Source organism: Lycium ferocissimum, chromosome 3 (genome assembly GCF_029784015.1).
Source record: "Lycium ferocissimum isolate CSIRO_LF1 chromosome 3, AGI_CSIRO_Lferr_CH_V1, whole genome shotgun sequence".
NCBI classification, from domain to species: Eukaryota; Viridiplantae; Streptophyta; class Magnoliopsida; order Solanales; family Solanaceae; genus Lycium; species Lycium ferocissimum.
Genome location: NC_081344.1, coordinates 29,991,790 through 30,012,544, shown reverse-complemented (window position 1 = coordinate 30,012,544; position 20,755 = coordinate 29,991,790). Strand labels below are relative to the sequence as shown.

The window sequence follows — 20,755 nt, the reverse complement described above, 5'->3', positions numbered from 1 at the left end:
TACCCCCCCCCCCCCGATTTTGGTATTTTAGGGTTTATAATGGTTGGGTCAAAGTGTTAAAAATAAAATTTGGAGCAAAGTGATAAAAGTAAAGTTTAGGGCCAAAGTGTTAAAAATAAAACTTGAAGGCAAAGTATTAAAAATAAAACTGAGGGTCAAAGTGTCAAAAATGAAACTATTGGGCAAGCTCAAAGCCCCTTAATCACTAATCAAATTTTGTCACCTCTACTCAATAATTAAAACTTGAGTCACCTTCCTTCAATTTTAAAACTAAAACATCACCTATAATTAAATGTCCCAAGTAAGTTTGTAAAATGACACTCTAATATCCCTTTTCTGCTTTTAGCCCAAAAAGTTTCCTTTTCGTCTTCTTTGTGAGGATGAACTTGGAATCTGTGTAAATTTGTTTGTGCTCGTGTGAAAATTTATGATTTTGGGTGTCGATAGAATATCTTTGTTTCATAATTTTTTTATGTCCATTAGAAAGAAAACCAGAATTCAGGAGATTTTTTTTTTCTTGGCTCAGTTTGGGTTGAGAAAAGGTTCAGGCTTGATCCTTAGAATGTTCATGTTATCTGGAAGACAGTTTGAACATGCAAAAAAATCGATATTGCACGTCAATTGATTTTGGTCATTTTCTTTTGTGGTCACTCCGGTTTTTGCAAAGTGACAAAGAATGCACAATTTGTAGTGATATTTGCTCTTCCTTTCAACCCATATTGAATGTCTAGTTTGAAGACACTATTATTCAGAGTATATCTAAAACACTGATGTGTTTCGTATGTAGAGGAATATGGGGGGTAGGGAACCACGAGGTCTCAAAGTTCAAATCGTAGCGAAGGTAAAAAGACACTAGGTGATTTCTTTTATATGCTTAAGTTTTGGTGGCAAAGTTACCGGGTACCTATGTTAGTGGGAGGTGGCCGGTATCCGGTGAAATAGTCAAAGTGCGTGCAAGTTGATCCAAAAATCAAATAGATATACTCATGAGCATAATGCATACACAAAATGCTGAAGAAAATTTGGACAATTGAGTAATACTCCCTTTGTCCCAATTTATGAGGCATCATTTGACTAGGCACGGAATTTAAGAAAGAAAAGGAAGACATTTGAAATTTGTGATCCAAAATAAGCTTAAGATTTTTTTGTGTGGTTATCAATCATCTCATAAAGTTAAATTGTTTCTAAATATAGAAAGATGACATTTTTTTTGGGACAGACTAAAAAAGAAAGTGTATCACATAAATTAGGACAGGACAGAGGGAGTACTATTTTTGCATACACATAAGTTCAGGGGAAAATCTGGACCATTTTGCAAAGTTCAAGGGAAAAATTTGAGCCTTTTCTCTTGTGAAAAAAGGTCACATGTTGGAAGCTTCCGCAGTTAGTGAATAGGTCCATATTTGGACCAATTTTGTGGCGGTAGGGGCGCATTTTATCCCAACTATTGATGGATAGTGGGGCCATTTCCCAAAGTTTAGTGGCATATTTGACCGTTTCCCTTTATAATATCACTACTTACCAGTTAAAAAAAAAAAACTTTATGGAGAATTTAACATTCACCCACTTAGGCCACATTACTGATATTGGTGATAATGATCCAAAGTTCCAAGATAACTAGATAAATATAAACAAGATATTGTTATGTAAGAATCAGGGCCGAATCATGGTCAATATAAGTCGAGTACTTTTCATATTTTCACATATAACCTTAATGAGAAAGTTAAGTCTCTAAATTCTGCAGCTTCCACCATCAATCTATGGATTTTGATGCTTTTGGATTTTACTCATGTATCCTGGAAGATAATAAAAATATGAAAACAGATTTTCTTGATATGTAGTTTCATGTTCATAAAGGATGTGTCCAAATAATCAACCAAAAAGAAAAAGAAAAAGAAAAAAGAAAAAAGAAACATAAACCTGGGTAAGAAAATCCATATTCTCTGGGGTGGGCATAAACACCGAAAATCGAAAAATCGATCCGAACCGAATTAATTCGGTTTTCGGTGTTTCGGTTTTTCGATTCGGTTCCGATTTTTTTAAATAACAAATTCGGTATTCGGTTTCGGATCACCGATTTTTCGGTTTAACCGAATATTTAATACATGAATGCAATATTTTTTACAACACTCATATATCAGACATAAGTCCTCAGTCCATTTCACTATCAGGCCCAAATTAATTATCCAAGCCCAAACTTAATTTCATTTCACATACCCTAACTCCCTAAGTCCTTAACGTGATTTCTTCATTTCCTAAATTCATTTCCATTCTCCTGCGGCTGCTCCCACAAAGGCACAATTAGTAGCCTTAATTTCCAAGCTCCCAGCAGTAGTAGCCTTAATTTCGCACCAATAGTAGTTCTTAATTTCTTAATTAGGGTAATTTTATTTTCTTCTTATAATTTCTCAGTTTTAGGCTTTAGCTCATACATTCTTGAAGTATATTCAGAAAAAAAACAGGTTGTGGCTTACATTCTTCATTCTTGAATCACTGAATTTGTAATTTTGTATTGGGTGTGGTATTTTCCAGATCTGTTAAATTTTCTTGAATTTACACTGTTATCTGCATGTTTGCTGCTTTTTGTTCTCTGCTGAATCAGAGTCCTTTTAATATTGCTATAAAGAGTGCATAATTTTGGAGGATCCCATGTGTTTTTTTTTTTTTTTTGGCTATGGGTCAGAAGATGCTAGGTCTTAGATGCTCAATCTGATAAATATCAATCTTTTTCTAGGATTATCTAATGTTGGATTTATATATGAATCTTCTTTGCCTGAGGATGTTCGTTTGAGTAAATTCTTAATCTGCATATTTGCTGCTGTTACTGGACAGAACTGAAGTACAAGTTATGGTCCAGTGTTGGACTGTTGGTCGATGGATAGGTCTATGTGATTCTTCAATTAGCTGGAAAAATTTGAATATTATTAACGGGTGACTATTGCTTAACCCATGCCAAAAAAACCGAATTAAAAAACCAAAATCGAACCGAACCGAACTTCAAAAAACCGTACCGAACCGAACTAATTTGGTGCGGTGTTCGGTGTCCACTCTCAAAAAACCGAAACCGAAATACCGAACCGAACTATGAAAAAGCGAACCGAAGAACTGAACGCCCACCCCTAATATTCTCAACGTGATCCCTATATTGATTTGGTAGTAATGTGTTAGTAAATGGATCAACTACTGCTGGAGAAGTTATTCATATGTTTTTTTAGTTATTTAATATTATTCATATGTTCAATAGGTATATAACAGCTCTCTGATAAAGAAGGTATAGAAGTAGCTCATTTATTCCTTGACCTCACTTAACTTGACTTCTTGCTGATGTAGATTCGTTGCCTCTCCTTCTTTTCTTTCTTTCTTTTAAACCTAACATGTAACTTTGATTAGCATCTAGCTTGTGTGTGTTATTACTAAGTTCCTCAACATGCTGTCGGTAGCTACATTTTGTTTTGTGAAATACCATTCCGAAACAGATCTGTTAGATCCCGTACCTCCTGTCATACTCTTCTTGTTTAAAAGGTTTTCCTTGATGCCAAGTTTCGTGTTACTTCTGCTGCAGGAAAGCAAAAAACAGAAAAACAGGAAGAGATGAGTGCTTACAATGCTTTTAAAGCTTGTGCTCCAATATCTTGGAGCTCTAATCTGTACATAACCCTTGTGAGGGGTATTCCAGGCACTAGAAGGCTCCATAGACGTACCTTAGAGGCACTGCACCTTGGCAAATGCAACCGGACTGTGATGCGATGGAGCACACCTACTGTTAGGGGAATGCTTCAGCAGGTTTTAAATTATTTATGAATTTTTGCCTTTTTTGTTTCTATGCAACTATGATAGTTTCGACATGAAGTAGTAATTAGCTATATTACATTTTTGTACTGATCTTAGGTGAAAAGGTCGGTTGTCATCGAGACAGAAGAGATGTACAATGCACGTAAGGAAAAAAAAGCTAACCACGGAGCTCTTCGTCCTCCTTTGATTGTAAACCATCAACCAGTCCCTGCAGCCAATTCCCTTCAATAATGGTTGAAATTCTTTGCTTGTTTACCTCTTTGATTTTATTCCTCCAAATGGGATCATGTGCTAGTGCAGCTAGATATGATTTTGGGGCATTTGAAAGTTGTTAGAAATGTAGTAGGAGCTTTTGCTCAAGTCATTTCTTGTTAAACTACCTTGCATCTCCCTATTCAGGTTATCATTTGAGGTGGTTCGGGTTGTTATTTAGTAGCGGTTATGAAGGCGCTTGCTTAGAGAATAGAAACTAATGACTGCTTTTTTGGGGGTAATCCAGATAGTTGATTAGGTTAGTTGGTGGTGTCAACAACAACGCTTAAAGAAAGATGGCGTAAGCTCTTCATGTAATAAAAGACTTTATCATGATCCAGTTCGTTCATTTTTTTACCTTTTTGTCAGTGGTGTCGAGGGGTTTTTGTCTATTAGCTAGTTGATGATGCAATGGTTTACCCAATGGATTGATTAGTAGGTGGTCCGAGACCATGACAGCAACATTAGGATTGTCACCTTGATGTTATAGAAGTTATTAATTCAAGCTTATTCTTCCAAGTGCAGTGTGAATATTTCTAGTTGCTTCTAAGAGGCTACTGTAATTGACATGAGGGCCAAATGCTCTAAGAGCCTGACTACATGGCTATGTTGAATAGTGATAAGATCTCTGAGTTCACTCGAGTAACAATGATCACAAATTGTCTTTATGAGAAAAAAAAAAAAAAAAAAAAAAAAATGATTAGAAATGGCATTGTAGAACATATTCATTCTCACTTCATTGGATATGAAAGTGTGTTAGTGGAAGATTCGAGTCCCAAAAACTGATAAAGCCATGACATGCTCTATGGAGAAAGGCTGCTCGTAGTGATGACATCCTTAGTCTGGAGAATAGCAGTTGCTCTATGGAGAAAGGCTGCTCTTAATGTACTAGTTTCTGTAGATTATTAGATCTAGTCTTTTGAGGAGGGATGATTAAGATATTCAATTTTTTTTGTAGTTGAGACAGAGGGATAAAGACATTCAATAGACATACAAAAAGATATAGGGATAAAAACATTCAATTTTGTAGATGAGAAAACATGTGTTTATCACTTCGTCTTTTAGTTCTCACCAACTCCATTGAGCTATCAAAGGAATGATTGGTCATAGATGCAATACAAGGTTTCTGTACAACAACTTTGTAATAATTGGCAATACTAAAGCAATCATATAGCATGGAATCTGCATTCTGCGGTTAAAACTTTTCATCTCTTCTGCATGCAGTGATAGTCTCCTGAAAAAGATGCAATATTAAAGCAGCTAATGTTACAGAAACGCGATTTATTCCTTTCGTTTCTTCTTCACTGGTAGCTTATTTCTTCACAATCTCTGAATCACACAACACAGATCATGTGGAGTGATGAAACTGGCCTAAATAATCATTGAAAACTGAAATAAAAGAGTTAAAGAAACTCTTTTTAAGTCTTTGCACAACTAGTGACGTACTGATGTCTTATCTTATTTAAGGCTGAAAGAGCATCTTCAATGTTAACTCTTGCATCAGGGGACACTAAAGTGCAACTAAAAGCCAATTCCATGATAGACAATACACATTGCATCTTTGCTTTAATATGTTCTTCCTCTGGCCTTAACAAATTGGCATCCACAACTTGACCAACTCCACTTGGAAAAGAATCATTAATCCAATATCTTAGGCAAAAATCTCCAGTAAACAATTCATCACTTGGCCTCCTCCCAGTAAATGTTTCCATCATCATGATACCGAAGCTATAAACATCACAGCGTTTGGATGCTATTCCATCCTGTCCATATTCTGCAATCATGGGTGAAATCTTGTTAGATAAGTTTCCTAATAATCCGAAATAAAATTTCGTGTAACTAATACAAATGTTTGGTATGCAGTATAAAAGTTTGCACTGCTAACATAATATCTGCATAATTAATACAATGTCTAGTTTTCGATATTAAGCAAATTAATGCAGCGTCATGTGCTAGTACTAAACTCTGTATCACTAAAACTGATATGACTTATACGGTAATCTATGTATCATTGGGGGTGATAGAACAGGAATATGAATGTGTATTAGCAATAGTTGGATAAAAGTATCCAAATACAAAAATATGCTTAATGTTGGCACTCTCTACATAACAATCGTATATCATAGTTCACCTAAGTATAATTACGCATTATTATTCACTGTGTAATAATCCCTAAAATACTATTCACGACATGACAGTGATTTTGAAATCCGAAAACCTAAAACATGCCAAGTTTGAAAGTTTTATTACCTGGAGCAATGTATCCAATGGTTGCAATAGTCCTTGTTTGGACAAAAGTCTCCCCATCACCTAGCAATTTTGCAATGCCAAAATCACTTAGATGGGCAATCATGTCTCGATCTAGCAAGACATTGCTTGGCTTCAAGTCACAATGCACCACAGGTGTTGGATACCCGTTGTGGAGATAATCTAACGCTGATGCCACATCTATCATAATACCTAGCCTCTGCAAGATGTCTAAGAACAAGTCATGAGAGTGTATCCACTTATCAAGTGTTCCATTGGGCATGTATTCCAATACTAAGGATTTAAAGTCTTGGTTGGAACAACTAGTGATCACTCTTGTGAGATTTCGATGGCGAAGGTTGCGTAGTATCTCACATTCTGTTTCAAAGCTCTTGAACGCTCCCTCCAATCGCACATTGAATACCTTTGCTGCCAAAAGAGTCCCGTCTTTAAGTATCCCTTTGTACACCATGCTGAAACTCCCAGTACCAAGCAAGTTGTTCCCACTGAATCCGTCCGTTGCTTGTTGAAGTTCATGATAAGATATTCTTTCATGTCTTTTCACCAAAGTTACTTCGGTTTGACCTGGATTCTTCTTTTTCTTTCTCCATCTTAACAACACATATCCGAGGACCAATGCAAGAAACGTTGATCCAATACCTAATACAATATATAGTCCTGCAAGTGCTTTCTTTCTTCTCGACTTCTTAGTGGATTTGAGGAAACATGGCGACACATTAAAGCGAGGAGCACCACAGAGTGCATCGTTAGACATGAAAGATTGACCGGTGAAGTTTGCAAAAGAACCACCACTAGGAATTTCTCCTGTTAATTTGTTAAAAGAGATGTTAAAGTACTTGAGATATAAGAGTGCTTCAAGTGACATTGGAATTTCACTAGTAAGATTGTTGTAAGAAAAATCCAAGAATTCCAATCCCACCATTTTCCCAAATGAGCTTGGGATAGGCCCTTCTAGTTTATTATGTGCCACGGAAAGACTAATTAACTTTTCAAGGCCCCCCATAGTACTAGGAATATTACCGGAAAAACTATTTTTTGACAGATCGATTAGTGTCACAGTCTTTAGATTACCAACCTCAGGAGGTATACGCCCGCTAAACAGATTTGCTGATACATTGAGTTCTAAGAGATCTTGAAGGCTCCAAAGGCTTTCAGGTAAGGTGGAACTCAATCTGTTGAAAGCCAAATGAAGATATCTTAAAGTAGAAACATTTCCTAAACATGCTGGAACTGAACCAGATATTTGATTTCCAGTCAACTTTAAAGCTCCAAGATTCTGTAAACTACAGATATCATCAGGTATAGTTCCACTTAGACTGTTATTTTCCAAGTAAAATTCTTGAAGATTGTTCATAGTTCTCAACTTCTCAGGAATAGAACCAGTGAATTCATTATGAGACAGAGCTAACACACGTAAACCACTTAGGTTTCCAATTTCTTCTGGGATTGTGCCCTTCAGTTTGTTTCTACGTGCAACAAACATCCGAAAAGAATCAGAAAAATTTCCAATAGAAGCTGGAAGAAAACCATTCAAAGGATTATCTTCAATGACCACTTCTCTTAAATATCTGCAATTAGTCAGGGACGAAACGAATCCTAACTCAGAAGAAGATGGCTCATTAATGAAATTGTTATTGCCCAAGTATAGGACTTCAAGAAACTCTAAGGAACCAAGTGAATCAGGAATTGGACCGGTAAACTTGTTGCTTGCAAGGTCTAGAAGAGTTAGCCTTGAAGCATTCAAGATGGTAGGAGCAATTCGTCCACTGAGATTATTCGATCCAAGGTAAACTTCCACAAGATTAGGCATTCCAAGGCCTAAATCTGAAGGTAAACTACCTGATAACTGATTTCCATACATAGTAAATATCTGCAATGCTGAAATGTTAAAAAGTTTTGCAGGAATAGCACCACTTAACTTATTTCTTCTTAACCCAAGCACTTGGAGTTTTTGTAGATTACCTATCTCAACTGGTATCTCTCCTGGGAATTAGAAAAGAAATGTATAAACATTAGTTCAGACTGACATTACATGCTTAGCTTTTGAGGAATCTTTAGAAAAAAAAAGCAAAAAAAACAAAGGCAGAATACCTGAAGACCTCCCTAAATTTGGCTCGTTTTATTCAAATCTTCCTTAAACTACGTCTAGTCCTAACTACCCCCATGTACTTGTTTTTTCTTGATTCTTTTTTAATAATTGTTACCCCCTCAGACAATAATTGGTCCTAATTACCCCATGTACTTGGCTTTTCTATAATCCAAGTGATTTCAAAATGACGTTTGGCGTGTGAGAGTGTAAAATAACAACCACATTAATCTGATGTGTAAAAAATCTAAAATACTATTTCCTTTTATATAGTCATTCCAATGGCTATTTCCTTATCTCCTTCCATATATCTTCTCTATTCCTCCATTAGAATACAACCCAAGTTTTCTTTCTTTTACCATTTTTCTTTTGAGGGGCTAACGACTATTGAAAAGCCAAGTATAAGGGGTAATTAGGACCAGTTATTGTTTGACGGGGTGACAATTATAAAAAAAGCCAACTATAGGAGGTAATTAGGACCAGGTATAGTTTAAGGGGATTTGAATAAAACACCAAATTTAGGGAGTCTTTAGGTATTCTGCCCAAAAAAACAAAAGATAATTCATAAAAAGTACCTTCTAAATGGTTTTCTCCAAGATGCAACAGTGTGAGCATAGTTAAGTTCCCAAGTTCTCTTGGTATAGTTCCAGTGAACTCATTACCAGACAATGTCAACCATTCTAGCTTTGAGCATTTCTCTAAATTTGGTGGAATTAGGCCATCTAGGTAGTTGGATGAGAGTAAAAGCACTTCAAGATTTGGGAGATTGCTACAAATATCTGCTGGAAGTTTACCAACAAGACGATTGCGTATTATAGCAAGAGTTCCCAGGGAAGTCATGTTGAAGATTGATGGGGGTATAGAGCCAGTAAGCCTGTTCCCTTGCAGGTCTAAAACTGTTAAGTAACGAAGGTTGCCGATTTCAGGAGGGATTTTTCCTTGAAGAGAATTTCTCTGTATTCTTAACTCTACAAGATTTATCAGATTGGAGAAGGAAGACGGAATTTCCCCTGAGAATTGGTTGTTGGAAAGGTAAATGAATCGAAGGTTAGGTAACAAAGTTAAGAATGATGGAATGGAACCACTAAAATTGTTTCTTGTAACATCAATCAGTTTCAACCTCCGCAAACGAGTCAACTCTTTTGGAAAATCTCCGTGGAAAGTGTTGTTACTGATGTCAAGGGAAACGAGAAACGAGAGGTTTCCAAGATGTGGAGGAACAGTACCATGAAGTTGCATGCTAGAAATGTCTAAAGCAGTAACTCTATTGTGACGCCCACTGCAAGTGATACCTATCCAGCTGCAAACTGGGCTGGAAGTAGACCAGTTACTTGCTAAGGCGTTGTTTGGATCAGAAGAAATGTGAGATTTGAAAGCAAGAAGAGCAGCTTCATCAGTGGCGATGTTAGGAATAATAGCCAAAGACGCAGTAACGTGATGGAGAAAAAAAGCAGCAAAAGCTAACATAAGAATACTGTTGGTTTTTTCCATAATTGATTTGATGGATTGTCTTTTCGGTGAGCCAAACAAGAGTGGATTAGCTGACCAAATAAGCAATGCAACAGTTTCTTCAAATATTGTTTTGTGTGAATTACTATAATACTACCCCTTTAGTACTAATATATACTCCTGTTATTATTTGCATTGCCCTCCCTCCCTCCCATCAGGGGTTGGATGTAGAGTGTAATATTCTCCCTCTGTCCCAATCTACGTGGCACCATTTCCTTTTTGGTCTGTCCAAAAAAGAATATCACCTTTCTATATTTAGAAATAATTTAACTTTATGGAATGATTTACAACCACATATTTATATAAGACTTGTGTTGGACCACATTTTAAAATCTTCCTTTGTTTCTTAAACTCCATGCCACGTCAAATGGTGCCACATAAATTGGGACGGAGGGAGTATTAGTTTGGTTGAACCAATAGTTTTGACCAAATTTTTGATACTCAAATTCATTTGGCACGGTTCGAATTTCAAGAGTAAAACTTTTAAATTTTGACGTGAATTCATACATGGAATATTTAAGTTTTTTGAAATAAAATTTACTTATTTGAAATTACATAAAAGATACTACTATAAGTCACAATAATTTATAATTTAAAATGATTTAACGCATATGAAAAATCACAGTTAAAAAAACTCGTATGACTCTCGAAGTACGAAGGTGCCACATAATTTGGGATGGAGGGAGTATGTGTTAGGAAATTCTCAAAATATGAATATATATGTGTTAAATTTAGAATTTACTTATCAACCGTTGAGGTCATTGTTTTAGAATGTCGAGCCTATAAAATTTAAATTCTGAATCCGTATCTACCACACATCCCAAGATGTACAGGCTCCACTTACACGGTTTCACATTTGCTGTTTGTTTTGAATAAATACTGCCTGATGTATGAACAGAATAGAGACGTTACGCAATGAGATCTTATGATTACTCCATTATTTTTTGGTCTTTTTCCTGTTTTAGTATATTGCAACTTGCAAGTCAAAGCTTCCTGGTTCATGCCAAGTTCAAACTCTTTCTGTTTTTTTTTTTTTTCATGGCAGGGACTTTTGCTGGTCTTCTTTCAAAGGTTTGCTACTTTTTACATGTACCATTTTATGATTTTATTCATTAAATTAAACAGTCAACCTTTGGGGAAAATGAAAAAAATACTTGTGTCCACATTAGTATTAAAAGAAAACTAATATCCACATTAGTGTCTGCTTTTAAAATACTAGATTTAAAAATTTGAACAACTCTATTGGATATTTCAATATAATTTACTTGTGTTAAAATAATCAAGAAGAAATTCAACATAGCACATGTTCACTAAAAAATAAACGATACCAATTATTTTCTTAACAAACCATATGAAGTCATATTGCGAAGTCAATCTTCGGGGAAAACGAAAAATACTTGGATTCCCATTAGCATTTAAATAAAATACTGGTATACAACATTATTATCTGTCTTTAAAATACTAGATATTATAAGTTGAATAGTTGAACAGCTCTATTAAATATGACATAATACGGGACCTACTTATACATTTTCAATGCAACTTGCTTGTATTACAATTTTCAATAATAAATTCAACTTGGCACATGTTTTGTTAGAAATACTAAACGATACCAATCTATCTCTTAAAAAAAAAAAGTCATATTGCGATAGTTAGTTTGAAATAAAAGAATTTACTTCATAAAAAATGGTTTGCCAACATGTTTGTGATTTGCACATGCATGATAATTCTATCAAAAAAGAAGAATATTGGATTTAACTTTCAAGTATATGCACGGTATAAATTTTGGTGGTAGTTAAAGTTTAGTATTTGAACTTTTCTGAGATGGTCCATATACAAAGGCTGGAGTTGAACTTCCAGCTTCTCCATAATTTGTAACTGCCCATCTCATAACAATAAAATCCTAGGTCACGTTGCCGGGATCTGCACTCAAGTAACGAAGGACCCTCAAAAGCAGCAGAAAAATGAGTTGAACAGGGTCTTTGCATACATTGGCTTAAGCACAGCACAGCAAATGAAAGATCTGGGCGAGTATTCGTCAAATAGTTTAGCTTGCCAATTAAATGGCGATAAAGAGTTGGATTTTCCATTCGAGGCCCTGATCTGTGCGAAGCTTGCAAGAAGAATCCAATGGAGAACTTACCGGAGACAAATGAGTCGCATCAAATTCATTCAACATATCCAAGGTAAACTTTCGCTGACTAACAATGAATCCTGTCTTCTCTCGCAAAATTTCCATGCCTAGAAAATAATGAATGTGCCCCAAATTTTTGACCTTGAATTCATCATTGAGAAAAGACTTAAGAGCCTTAATTTCAGAATAATCATCCCCAGTAATTAGGATATCATCGACATACACTGCTAGAATAGAGATAAGCTTTCCATTTCGCTTAAAAAACAAAGAATAGTCATTTAAGGAGGATGAATAGCCTTTGAAACCTAAAGCCCCTGCAAGCCGAGCATACCACTGCCATGAAGCTTGTTTTAAACCATAAAGGGACTTTTTGAGAAGACAAACATGTTTAGGAGTGGGAGGTGTCAAACCTGGAGGAAACTTCATGAACACCTCCTCTTGTAAATCACCATGCAAAAATGCACTGTTGACGTCTAATTGTGACACAATCCAATCCCTTTTTGCTGCAATGGTCAATAAGCACCTTATAGTTGTCATCTTGACCACAGGTGAAAAAGTTTCACCATAATCTATTCCCTCTCTTTGAACATCCCCACTAGCCACAAGCCTGGCCTTAAGTCTCTCAATGCTTCCATCTGATAAATGTTTTATTTTACAACCCCACTTACAAGGCAAAGCCTTTTTGCCAATAGGTAATGTAACTATATCCCATGTGTGATTGTCTTGCAAAGCCTTGATTTCTGAGTTCATTGTTTATTGCCAACTTGTGTGTTGTGAGGCTTGATGAAAACTTGTTGGTTCACTAAGATTAGATAGAGACTGAAGAACAGATTGATTGTTGAGGGATAAAGAGGAGAATGAGTATGCATTAGGTTGGTTAGGTTGGGTGAAACAGGCTTTGTTTAAATCAGTAAAAACTATACTGTTGCAAATGTAATCATTTAGATATGTTGGTTGTTGAGTGACTCTAGTTGTTCTCCTAGGTGGAACCTGTGGAGCAGGTTCGGGTTGTGGAATAGGTGTTAGGACAGGTTCATCATCATATGGTGTGTGAAGATTTGGTGGGGAGTCTATACTTGAGGAAGGAGGATCTGAAAGTAAACCATGACTAGGACTGGGTAGATCTGGACTAGGAAAAAAATGGGATATCTGAATCATGTTGTGATGATGGTGTTGGAGAGTGAGGAGTAGAAAGAGGTGAATGAGGAAAAAATGGCAGATCTGTGGATGAACTGATTTTTGGAAAACATGATTGGCTAGAATCAGAGATGTTAGATGTGGAAGAAAACATGGGCATATGAGAGGACTTGTGTGTAGCAAATGGGTAGTGAGATTCATGGAACTGTACATCTCTAGATAACACAATTTTCTTTGTATCTAGTTCAAGCAATTTGTACCCCTTTTGTTGCACAGGGTATCCCAATAACACACAGGCCTTTGCCCTGGGCTCAAACTTGTTTCTTCCTTGTGCCAAAGTAGATGCATAGCATAGGCAGCCAAAATTTCTCAAATGTGCATAGCTAGGTTCTTGTTGATAAAGTAGTTCATATGGTGTTCTTCCTTTAAGAACACTGGAAGGTAATATGTTGATTATGTGTGTGGCAGTAAGAATACACTCCTCCCAATAACATTTAGGCACATTAGACTGAAACATAAGACCCCTTGCAATCTCCAAAAAGATGTTTATGCTTCCTCTCAACAATCCCATTTTGTTGAGGGGTAGCAACACAAGATAGCTGGTGTATGATTCCTTGAGAAGCAAGATATGTTGCCTCTTGTGTTCCTTTGCCTAGCTCTAAAGCATTATCTGACCTGATCATCTTTACTTTGACACCAAACTGTGTTTCCACCATAGAAAAAAAGCTTTTAAGTACAGGAAAAGCATTACTCTTGGTACTAAGTAGGAATGTCCAAGCTCTTCTACTAAAGTCATCTACTATTGTAAGAAAGTAATTAAAACCATTGTAAGTACTACACTTATAAGGTCCCCATGTGTCAATTTGTATCATGTCAAATATCTGCTTAGTTTTGATAGTACTAGTAGGAAAAGGCAATCTGGTTTGTCTGGCCTTAGGGCATACATCACAAATAAAATCAGAATTTGATTGACACTGAATGAATTTTAAATGCTTCATCGCTGAAATTGGGAGATGTCCCGGTCTTACATGCCAAAGCATTACATTAGGAGTAGAGTGAACTTGCACAGAAGTAGAAACAGTAATAGACTCAGGCTTAGAACTGCCTCTTTTTGGAATGGTAAATACATTGTCAACAAATAAACACCTAGACTTAAAACTACTGGGTTCCAATAGGTATAGTCCTTCCCTAACTTCACCAAAAGCTTGTGGATTCCTCATTAAATGGTCCTGCAACAGACATCCACTCTCAGTAAACAAAACATCACACTTGATTTGAACACAAAATTTATGAATAGATAATAAGTTATACTTAAAAGCTGGGACATGAAGAACATTAGACAAGATGAGACCAGGCAGAATGGAGACATTCCCTATGTGAGTAACACTTACCTTGAAAGAGTTAGGTAAATTAATGTTCAAAGGCACAGGGAGAGGAAATAAAGACATGAAGGAATTAGGATCAAAACACATATGTTCCGAGGCACCTGAATCAATGATCCAGGTGTCTGATTTTAAGCTAGTAAACACAGATCCTGAGTATTTAAGAATGGTACCAGCCACTGCATTTGCATTTATTTCTGATCCTCCTATTTGTGCCATCTTAGCCTGCTTATATATGTGCATCATTTCTGCAACTTGTTCTTTGCTAAATTGTTTTGTAAAATTGCTCATCTCCATGTTCTGCCCTGCATTATTTTCCCCATCATCATGTGTTATTCCTGCATTTGCCTTGATTGGGACTTGCACATTTCTGTTGTTAGTAAACTCAAAATCACTTGGAAACCCATGTAATCTATGACAATCATCCTCAGTGTGTCCTACTTTACCACAGTAGGTGCATGAAACATTTGGATTGAACTTCTTCTTTCCTCTAAATTTCTGTGACTTGTTGAATCTCTGAGGTCCATTATTAAACCTCTGAAATGTATTTCCTCCTTTTGGTGGTTGATTTTTGAATCTCTGATTGTTTCTCCCTTGACCTGTAGCCATGAAAGCTGCAAAGTCTGCTAGAAGTTGTTCATTAGATTGTTTAGCTTGTCCAGAAGCCATGAAAGATGCAGAATCAGATGCTAAGTGTGCATTAGCATATATTTCTCTCTGATTCTCATCTTGCAAAAGAAGTGAATATGCAGTGTCCATGTTAGGTAAAGGATTCATCATTAATATGTTTCCTCTAGCTTCTGCATAAACATCATTTAGACCCATTAAAAACTGCATCAGTCTTTGATCCTCTAGAAATTTAGTTAGTTTGTCTTTTCCTTCACATACACATACACATACACATACACATGAACAACACACAATAACATTTATAGCATCCAGTTCATCCCATAATTTCTTGAGTTTAGTGAAATACCCAACAATATCAGAGTTTCCTTGAACTAGTCCTGATAATTCCTTTTGTAGTTGATATAATTTGGCTCCATTTGACTTGCCAAATCTCTTTTCTAGGCTATCCCATAACTCCTTAGCTGTTTTAGAAGATATTACACTGTCAGCAATTTCTTTTGATAGTGCATTTGATATCTAACAGATAACCATGTCATTGACACAACTCCACTGCTCATAATCTGCAGATTTCAGATCTGGGGGTTTGCAGGCACCATTGATGAAACCAAGCTTTTTTCTTGGCTGATAATGACAAAAGGACAGATCTCCTCCATCCCAGATATCCTTTCCATCAAAAACTGAATTCACCAAGGTCATTCCTGGTGAATCTGAGTTGCTAAGGTAATAAGTATGATTGTTATCATAGATGGTTGATTTCTCACCACTACCGCCCTGGGCTACCACTGTTTCAGCCATAATGTTTTGCTTAGAACTTGTAATAGGTGATTTTGATTGTTTTGATTTGGATCCAGCTTATTGTTGCTTTGATACCATGAAAGAATTAATTGAAGGATTGTATTGAGAAAATTTCCTTAATCTTTTATTCATCACCTTCCCATGTATATATACAGATTTCAGTGTAAAGGAAAATAAGAAAAATATCTATTCTATATACACTTGTCCCAATATTATTTGTCTACTCCATAACGGAAATTGATTCCCTCACGGGCTATTCACATGAGGAATATATAATTATTTACAGCTGGGCCTGTTCATTTGTACGGCTGAGATATGGCCAGCAGAGATATGAAAGGAAGGCCACGATTATTCCACGTGGCAAGATCTGGTCCTGTACACAGCTTTAGATCTCAAAACACTCAAGACCAGATCTTGTCCACATTCATTTTGCCTTCATCGCATCTCTTCTATTTTCTGCTTCTTCTTCTCGTCTCTATCAACGATGTCACCACCACCATGGGATTTCTTCATCTTAACACCCACTTTGGTAACGGCTCAAGAAATTGTTCTTGATGGCTGAAAGTCATAAATACGACATATGTGATTCAAAGGGTCCCTATGCACAATACTTCATCTTTTGAATTTCATATCATCTAAAAGTGAGGTTTGAGTATCTAGAAGATCTTTGGAATAGAAAAGTAACGCTAGAAGCATCATAAAATAATGGCTGGAGGCACATCGATCTTATTTTCACTGCGATTTTAGTATGTATATATTTGTGTTTATACATGCTTTAAGTTGGTACAATGTCTAACATTTGATACCAGAGTGAATACAAATCTCTGCCGTGTTATTTTCGGAGTTTGCAAATCTGTTGAAGAATGGCATCTGATTTTCGGATCTGCATTTTTGAAACTTTTGATACAAACTAATGTTAGAAATTATAAGGAAACTGATTTTCTAACCTTTTGTGATTTTTTTGTGTCCTGAATGATGAGATTGAACTCATTTTTTCGAATGGATCAGTAACTAGATAGAAAGGACCCCCCGAGAGGTTGAAGCCAACTTTTCAAAGTCATTTTGTACGGAGCGGAGACCTATAATTGTTGATCTATTAATTCAATTATTTTATAAAAAAATAAACAAAAACAAAAAGTAAGACAAAATATCAAATTTCAAAGCCTAAAAGATCATTGTTTCAACTTGCAACACTTTGCATGTAGCAGGTAATTTAAAATATTTTCTGGTGCCTTGAGTGATGAATTGAACTAGATTTTTCAAATGGATCATAACTAGGTTAAAGCAACTTGTCGAGAGGTTAAAGATGACTTTTCGAAGTAATTTTGTAAAGAGCAGAGACATATAACTATTGATCTCTTAATTCTTCTATTATATAAAATTTAAACTAAAACAAAAGTAAAGGCAAAATAAAAGTTCCAACTTTCAAAACCTAAAAGTAAGTTTTTAGCTAAAATTGTCTCTGATCTATGAGAGTAGGTCTATTTTGGTCCTTCAAATATACTTTTTCCATTTCAATTTATGTGGCATCATTTGACTAGACACGGAGTTTAAGAAAGAAACACTTTTGAAAATTTGTGATCCAAAGCAAGCCTTATATATTTGTGTGGTTGCAAATCATCTCATAAAGTTAAATTGTTTCTAAATATAGAAATGTGATAATCTTTTTAGGGACCAAAAAGAAAGCTATTTTCCAATTATATTTAGATCATATAAATTGTAATCGAGGAGAACCTTTTAGCATCTTTAGTCCCTTAAATTTGCTAAAGTGAAGCACCTTTGCTCCACTAACATAATAGACTTAAAAACTAATGGTGACTACCAAAACTTAACAAAAAGTTGATTGGAGAAATCCGACAGGCTTTCGAATCGATTGGCTTAGTCGGTTTGATCTCAATTTTTTTTAAAATAAAATTGACTGAGCTCGGTTATAATTTTTGCGTCAAAAATCGGGAAAACAAAAACTGACTAAGCCTGGTCATGTTTTGCGCCAAAAATCAGAAAATAAAAAATTGACTAAACTCGGTCGATTCTTCTCTCGGTTTATTTAAAAAGTTTGACCGGATTTTTGACTTTTAGATCTTTTAAATAAAATCGACCAAACCATTCGGTTATACTACAAATATTTTCACACGATTTGAGCTCAGTCAGTTTTGTCGATTTTATTAAAAAGGTTTAATAAAGTTTGAGATCAAACTGATAGAGCAATCGCATCTTCTTCGGTCAGTTTTTGTTGTGGCTTTAATAGTGTTTTTTGGTAATCATCGTTAGTTTTAAGCCCATTTTATTGTTGGACCAAAGGCGTGGTCCACTTTAGCAAACATAAGTGACTAAAGATGCTCAAGATTATATTTGAAGGACCAAAATAGACTTACTCACATAAATAACATATAATTTTGACTTAAAACTCCCTAAATATTCTTCGCTGGAAACACTTAAGATAGGAGGTTTAACTTTCTCTAATGACAAGGGTCAAATTTACTGCTCTACTATGTGAAAAGGTTTACTTTTATCATTTGTTATACTATCCGTACAACAATACCCATTAATAGAATATTTAGGAGCTTTTCAATCCTTCTACTTAGAGAAATAATCTCTCCAAGTGAACTTAGTCCATTTTTTATGCTATCCAACGTCTCTTGAAGAGATTATCCTTCATTCATCTTAAACAGTTCATATTGCCTATTTAACAGGGCAATTTTTGACTTCTTCATCTGACTTGTTCTTTATAAGTGGTTTGTAAGGTAGCTCACACCTCCTTGGCAGTTTTACAAGAGAAGTTCCCGCTAAATTCATCAGTTCCAATGCTATAATAAAGGACCTTCTTTGCCTTGACATTTTTTTGGATTGATTTGATGCCTTCATCAGTATATTCTGTTCTTTCCTTGGGAACATGTTTCTTCTCTTTGTCATCAGTGATCATGAGAATTTTTTGACCATCCATTATGATATCCCAAAGTTCAAGATCTTCTCCAATAATGAAGTTCTTGCCTTCTATCATCCATAATATTTTATAGGCAAAAGTCAAAAATAATGGCTTAATCACATTTTCTATATATTTGTGTTTATACATGCTTTAAGTTGGTACAATGATTATAACATTTGATACCTAAGTGAATACAAATCGACCAAATTCGGAGTTTGCAAATCATAATGAATTTGTTGATACTGCATTCTTGCCTTTTTTCTTAATTTTTTTTTCTTGATTAAAATTTTATTTCTTTTAAATAAAATTTGATAGATAAATAAATAAAAATTAACCCAAGCCCCCCCCCCCCCCCCCCCGCCCGTCCGTCCCCGACCCCACCCCCACCCCACCCCTTGTCCAAAATTTTCTGTAAGTTCTCCTCTTCTTCTTGTTCTTCCTTTTTTTTTTTTTTTTTTTTTTCTCTCTCTCCTCCTCCACCGTACGTCCTCTTCTTCTTGTTCTTCCTTTTTTTTTTTCTTCTTCTTCTTCATTATTATAACACTTGATTTCTTTTAATTATTTATATAAAATTAATTTGTGAATTGGATGTTATTTCTTACCACCATTTTCTTTGTCCTTTTTAGATTTGAAAAGTAGCATTACAATCTTATTCACCGAAAAAAATGGAGATTCATCATTACTATGACTCCTTTTTTTATCTCACCTTTCATTGGTTAACTTATATTTAGCAAGAACTTTAAAGGTTGGTGGGTCTTCTAAAGACATTGATAGACCTAAATAAGAGAAGAAGTAAATTATTGGTGAGGTGGGAGGACGGCGGTTGGGGTGGTGGTGCGGCGGCCAGTGGTGGGAAGCGACGACCTATAAACTGAAAATTTGGGGGGTATAATTTATTTTTTAATTACTATGATGGACCCCACCGCCACGTGTCACGTTTTCATTTGAGAAAGTTGCCACGTCATGGAGAGTGTAATACACTCTCTTAATTTTGCTGATTATTGTGAAAAAGGTACCCAATGGGATCAAATTTGTACTAGTTTAGGTATCAATTGATTTGATGTCAAAGGTACCCCAGTTAGAGAAAATGTGCAAAGTTTGGGGGACTATCTATGACTTTTGCCTATTTTATATTGAAGCATGCGGTCTTGTGGCTGATTGTCGTTCTTGGACTCCTGAAGTTACATCCATCTCTAATCTTTCAGGGTGTTAACCTCTTTTGAAAGAACTTGCACTGATATCAATTGTTATTTTGCTGCCACCTATAAACTCAAAGAACCAGGTTTTATTAGCAACTATGCAAGAAGGTAAGTGCAGAATAATTAATCAACACAAAAGTTTTTCGTGGAAAACTCCTAGCTCAAGGGTGGCAAAAATCATGACCTATTTCCAACAGGACTTCCCCAAACTCTCCATTGTAACTCGAGCAAATTTAAAGTTACAATTGTATGTACACCTAAGGAACTGACCCCTATAACACGTATGCTCAACTCTACAATACTCTTTGATTGTATCATAACTTTTTCAAAAACTCTACTCAGTCTAAGAAGCTCTTTACAACTCAAAACCAACACCTAATACAAATCACTAAGAATGTAAAAAATGTACAATCAAGGACCATAACTTTATATAGGACTAGAAAGCCGTTTGTATTTCTTCAAATCCAACCAAAACTTGGTTCAAGAATCAAAAAAACTAATCCTTGTTTGACTTGGTTTGGAATCAACGCGTCGACCAACTCCTCCTAATTCCAAGCTAATTTCATGTGTTCAACTATGGTTAAGTTTTTATATCTTGAACTTTTGTTCCTTGCAGAATTGGATTAAGCCATAGTCCTAATTCTC

The 20,755-nt window shown here is 35.6% G+C and overlaps 2 protein-coding genes across 2 annotated transcripts; one reads left to right on the top strand and one right to left on the bottom strand.

Moving 5' to 3' along the window:
• The first annotated feature begins 710 nt into the window (after nt 1-710).
• On the top strand, nt 711-4,406 carry LOC132051090 (uncharacterized). Its single transcript, XM_059442380.1, has 3 exons — nt 711-841; nt 3,563-3,783; nt 3,889-4,406. The coding sequence occupies exons 2-3, from the start codon at nt 3,592-3,594 to the stop codon at nt 4,021-4,023; spliced, it is 327 nt and encodes a 108-aa protein (XP_059298363.1). The 5' UTR covers nt 711-841; nt 3,563-3,591; the 3' UTR covers nt 4,024-4,406.
• Nucleotides 4,407-4,418: 12 nt separating this feature from the next.
• Nucleotides 4,419-9,951, bottom strand: LOC132048830 (probable LRR receptor-like serine/threonine-protein kinase At3g47570). The gene is made up of 3 exons (XM_059439514.1): nt 8,974-9,951; nt 6,295-8,295; nt 4,419-5,818 (listed from the first exon to the last, which is right to left on the bottom strand). Exons 1-3 carry the CDS (start codon nt 9,887-9,889, stop codon nt 5,463-5,465), a joined length of 3,273 nt encoding a protein of 1,090 aa, XP_059295497.1. The 5' UTR covers nt 9,890-9,951; the 3' UTR covers nt 4,419-5,462.
• Between the last annotated feature and the right edge of the window lie 10,804 nt (nt 9,952-20,755).

What these genes read in the sequence shown, in the direction of transcription:
- LOC132051090 (XM_059442380.1), top strand. Translation starts at nt 3,592, where the DNA reads ATGAGTGCTTACAATGCTTTTAAAGCTTGTGCTCCAATATCTTGGAGC. An exon ending in TTAGGGGAATGCTTCAGCAG is followed by an intron (nt 3,784 to 3,888) that starts GTTTTAAATTAT and finishes TACTGATCTTAG; the next exon opens with GTGAAAAGGTCGGTTGTCAT.
- LOC132048830 (XM_059439514.1), bottom strand. Translation starts at nt 9,889, where the DNA reads ATGGAAAAAACCAACAGTATTCTTATGTTAGCTTTTGCTGCTTTTTTT. An exon ending in TGGAGAAAACCATTTAGAAG is followed by an intron (nt 8,296 to 8,973) that starts GTACTTTTTATG and finishes TCTAATTCCCAG; the next exon opens with GAGAGATACCAGTTGAGATA. An exon ending in CATTGGATACATTGCTCCAG is followed by an intron (nt 5,819 to 6,294) that starts GTAATAAAACTT and finishes CCATGATTGCAG; the next exon opens with AATATGGACAGGATGGAATA.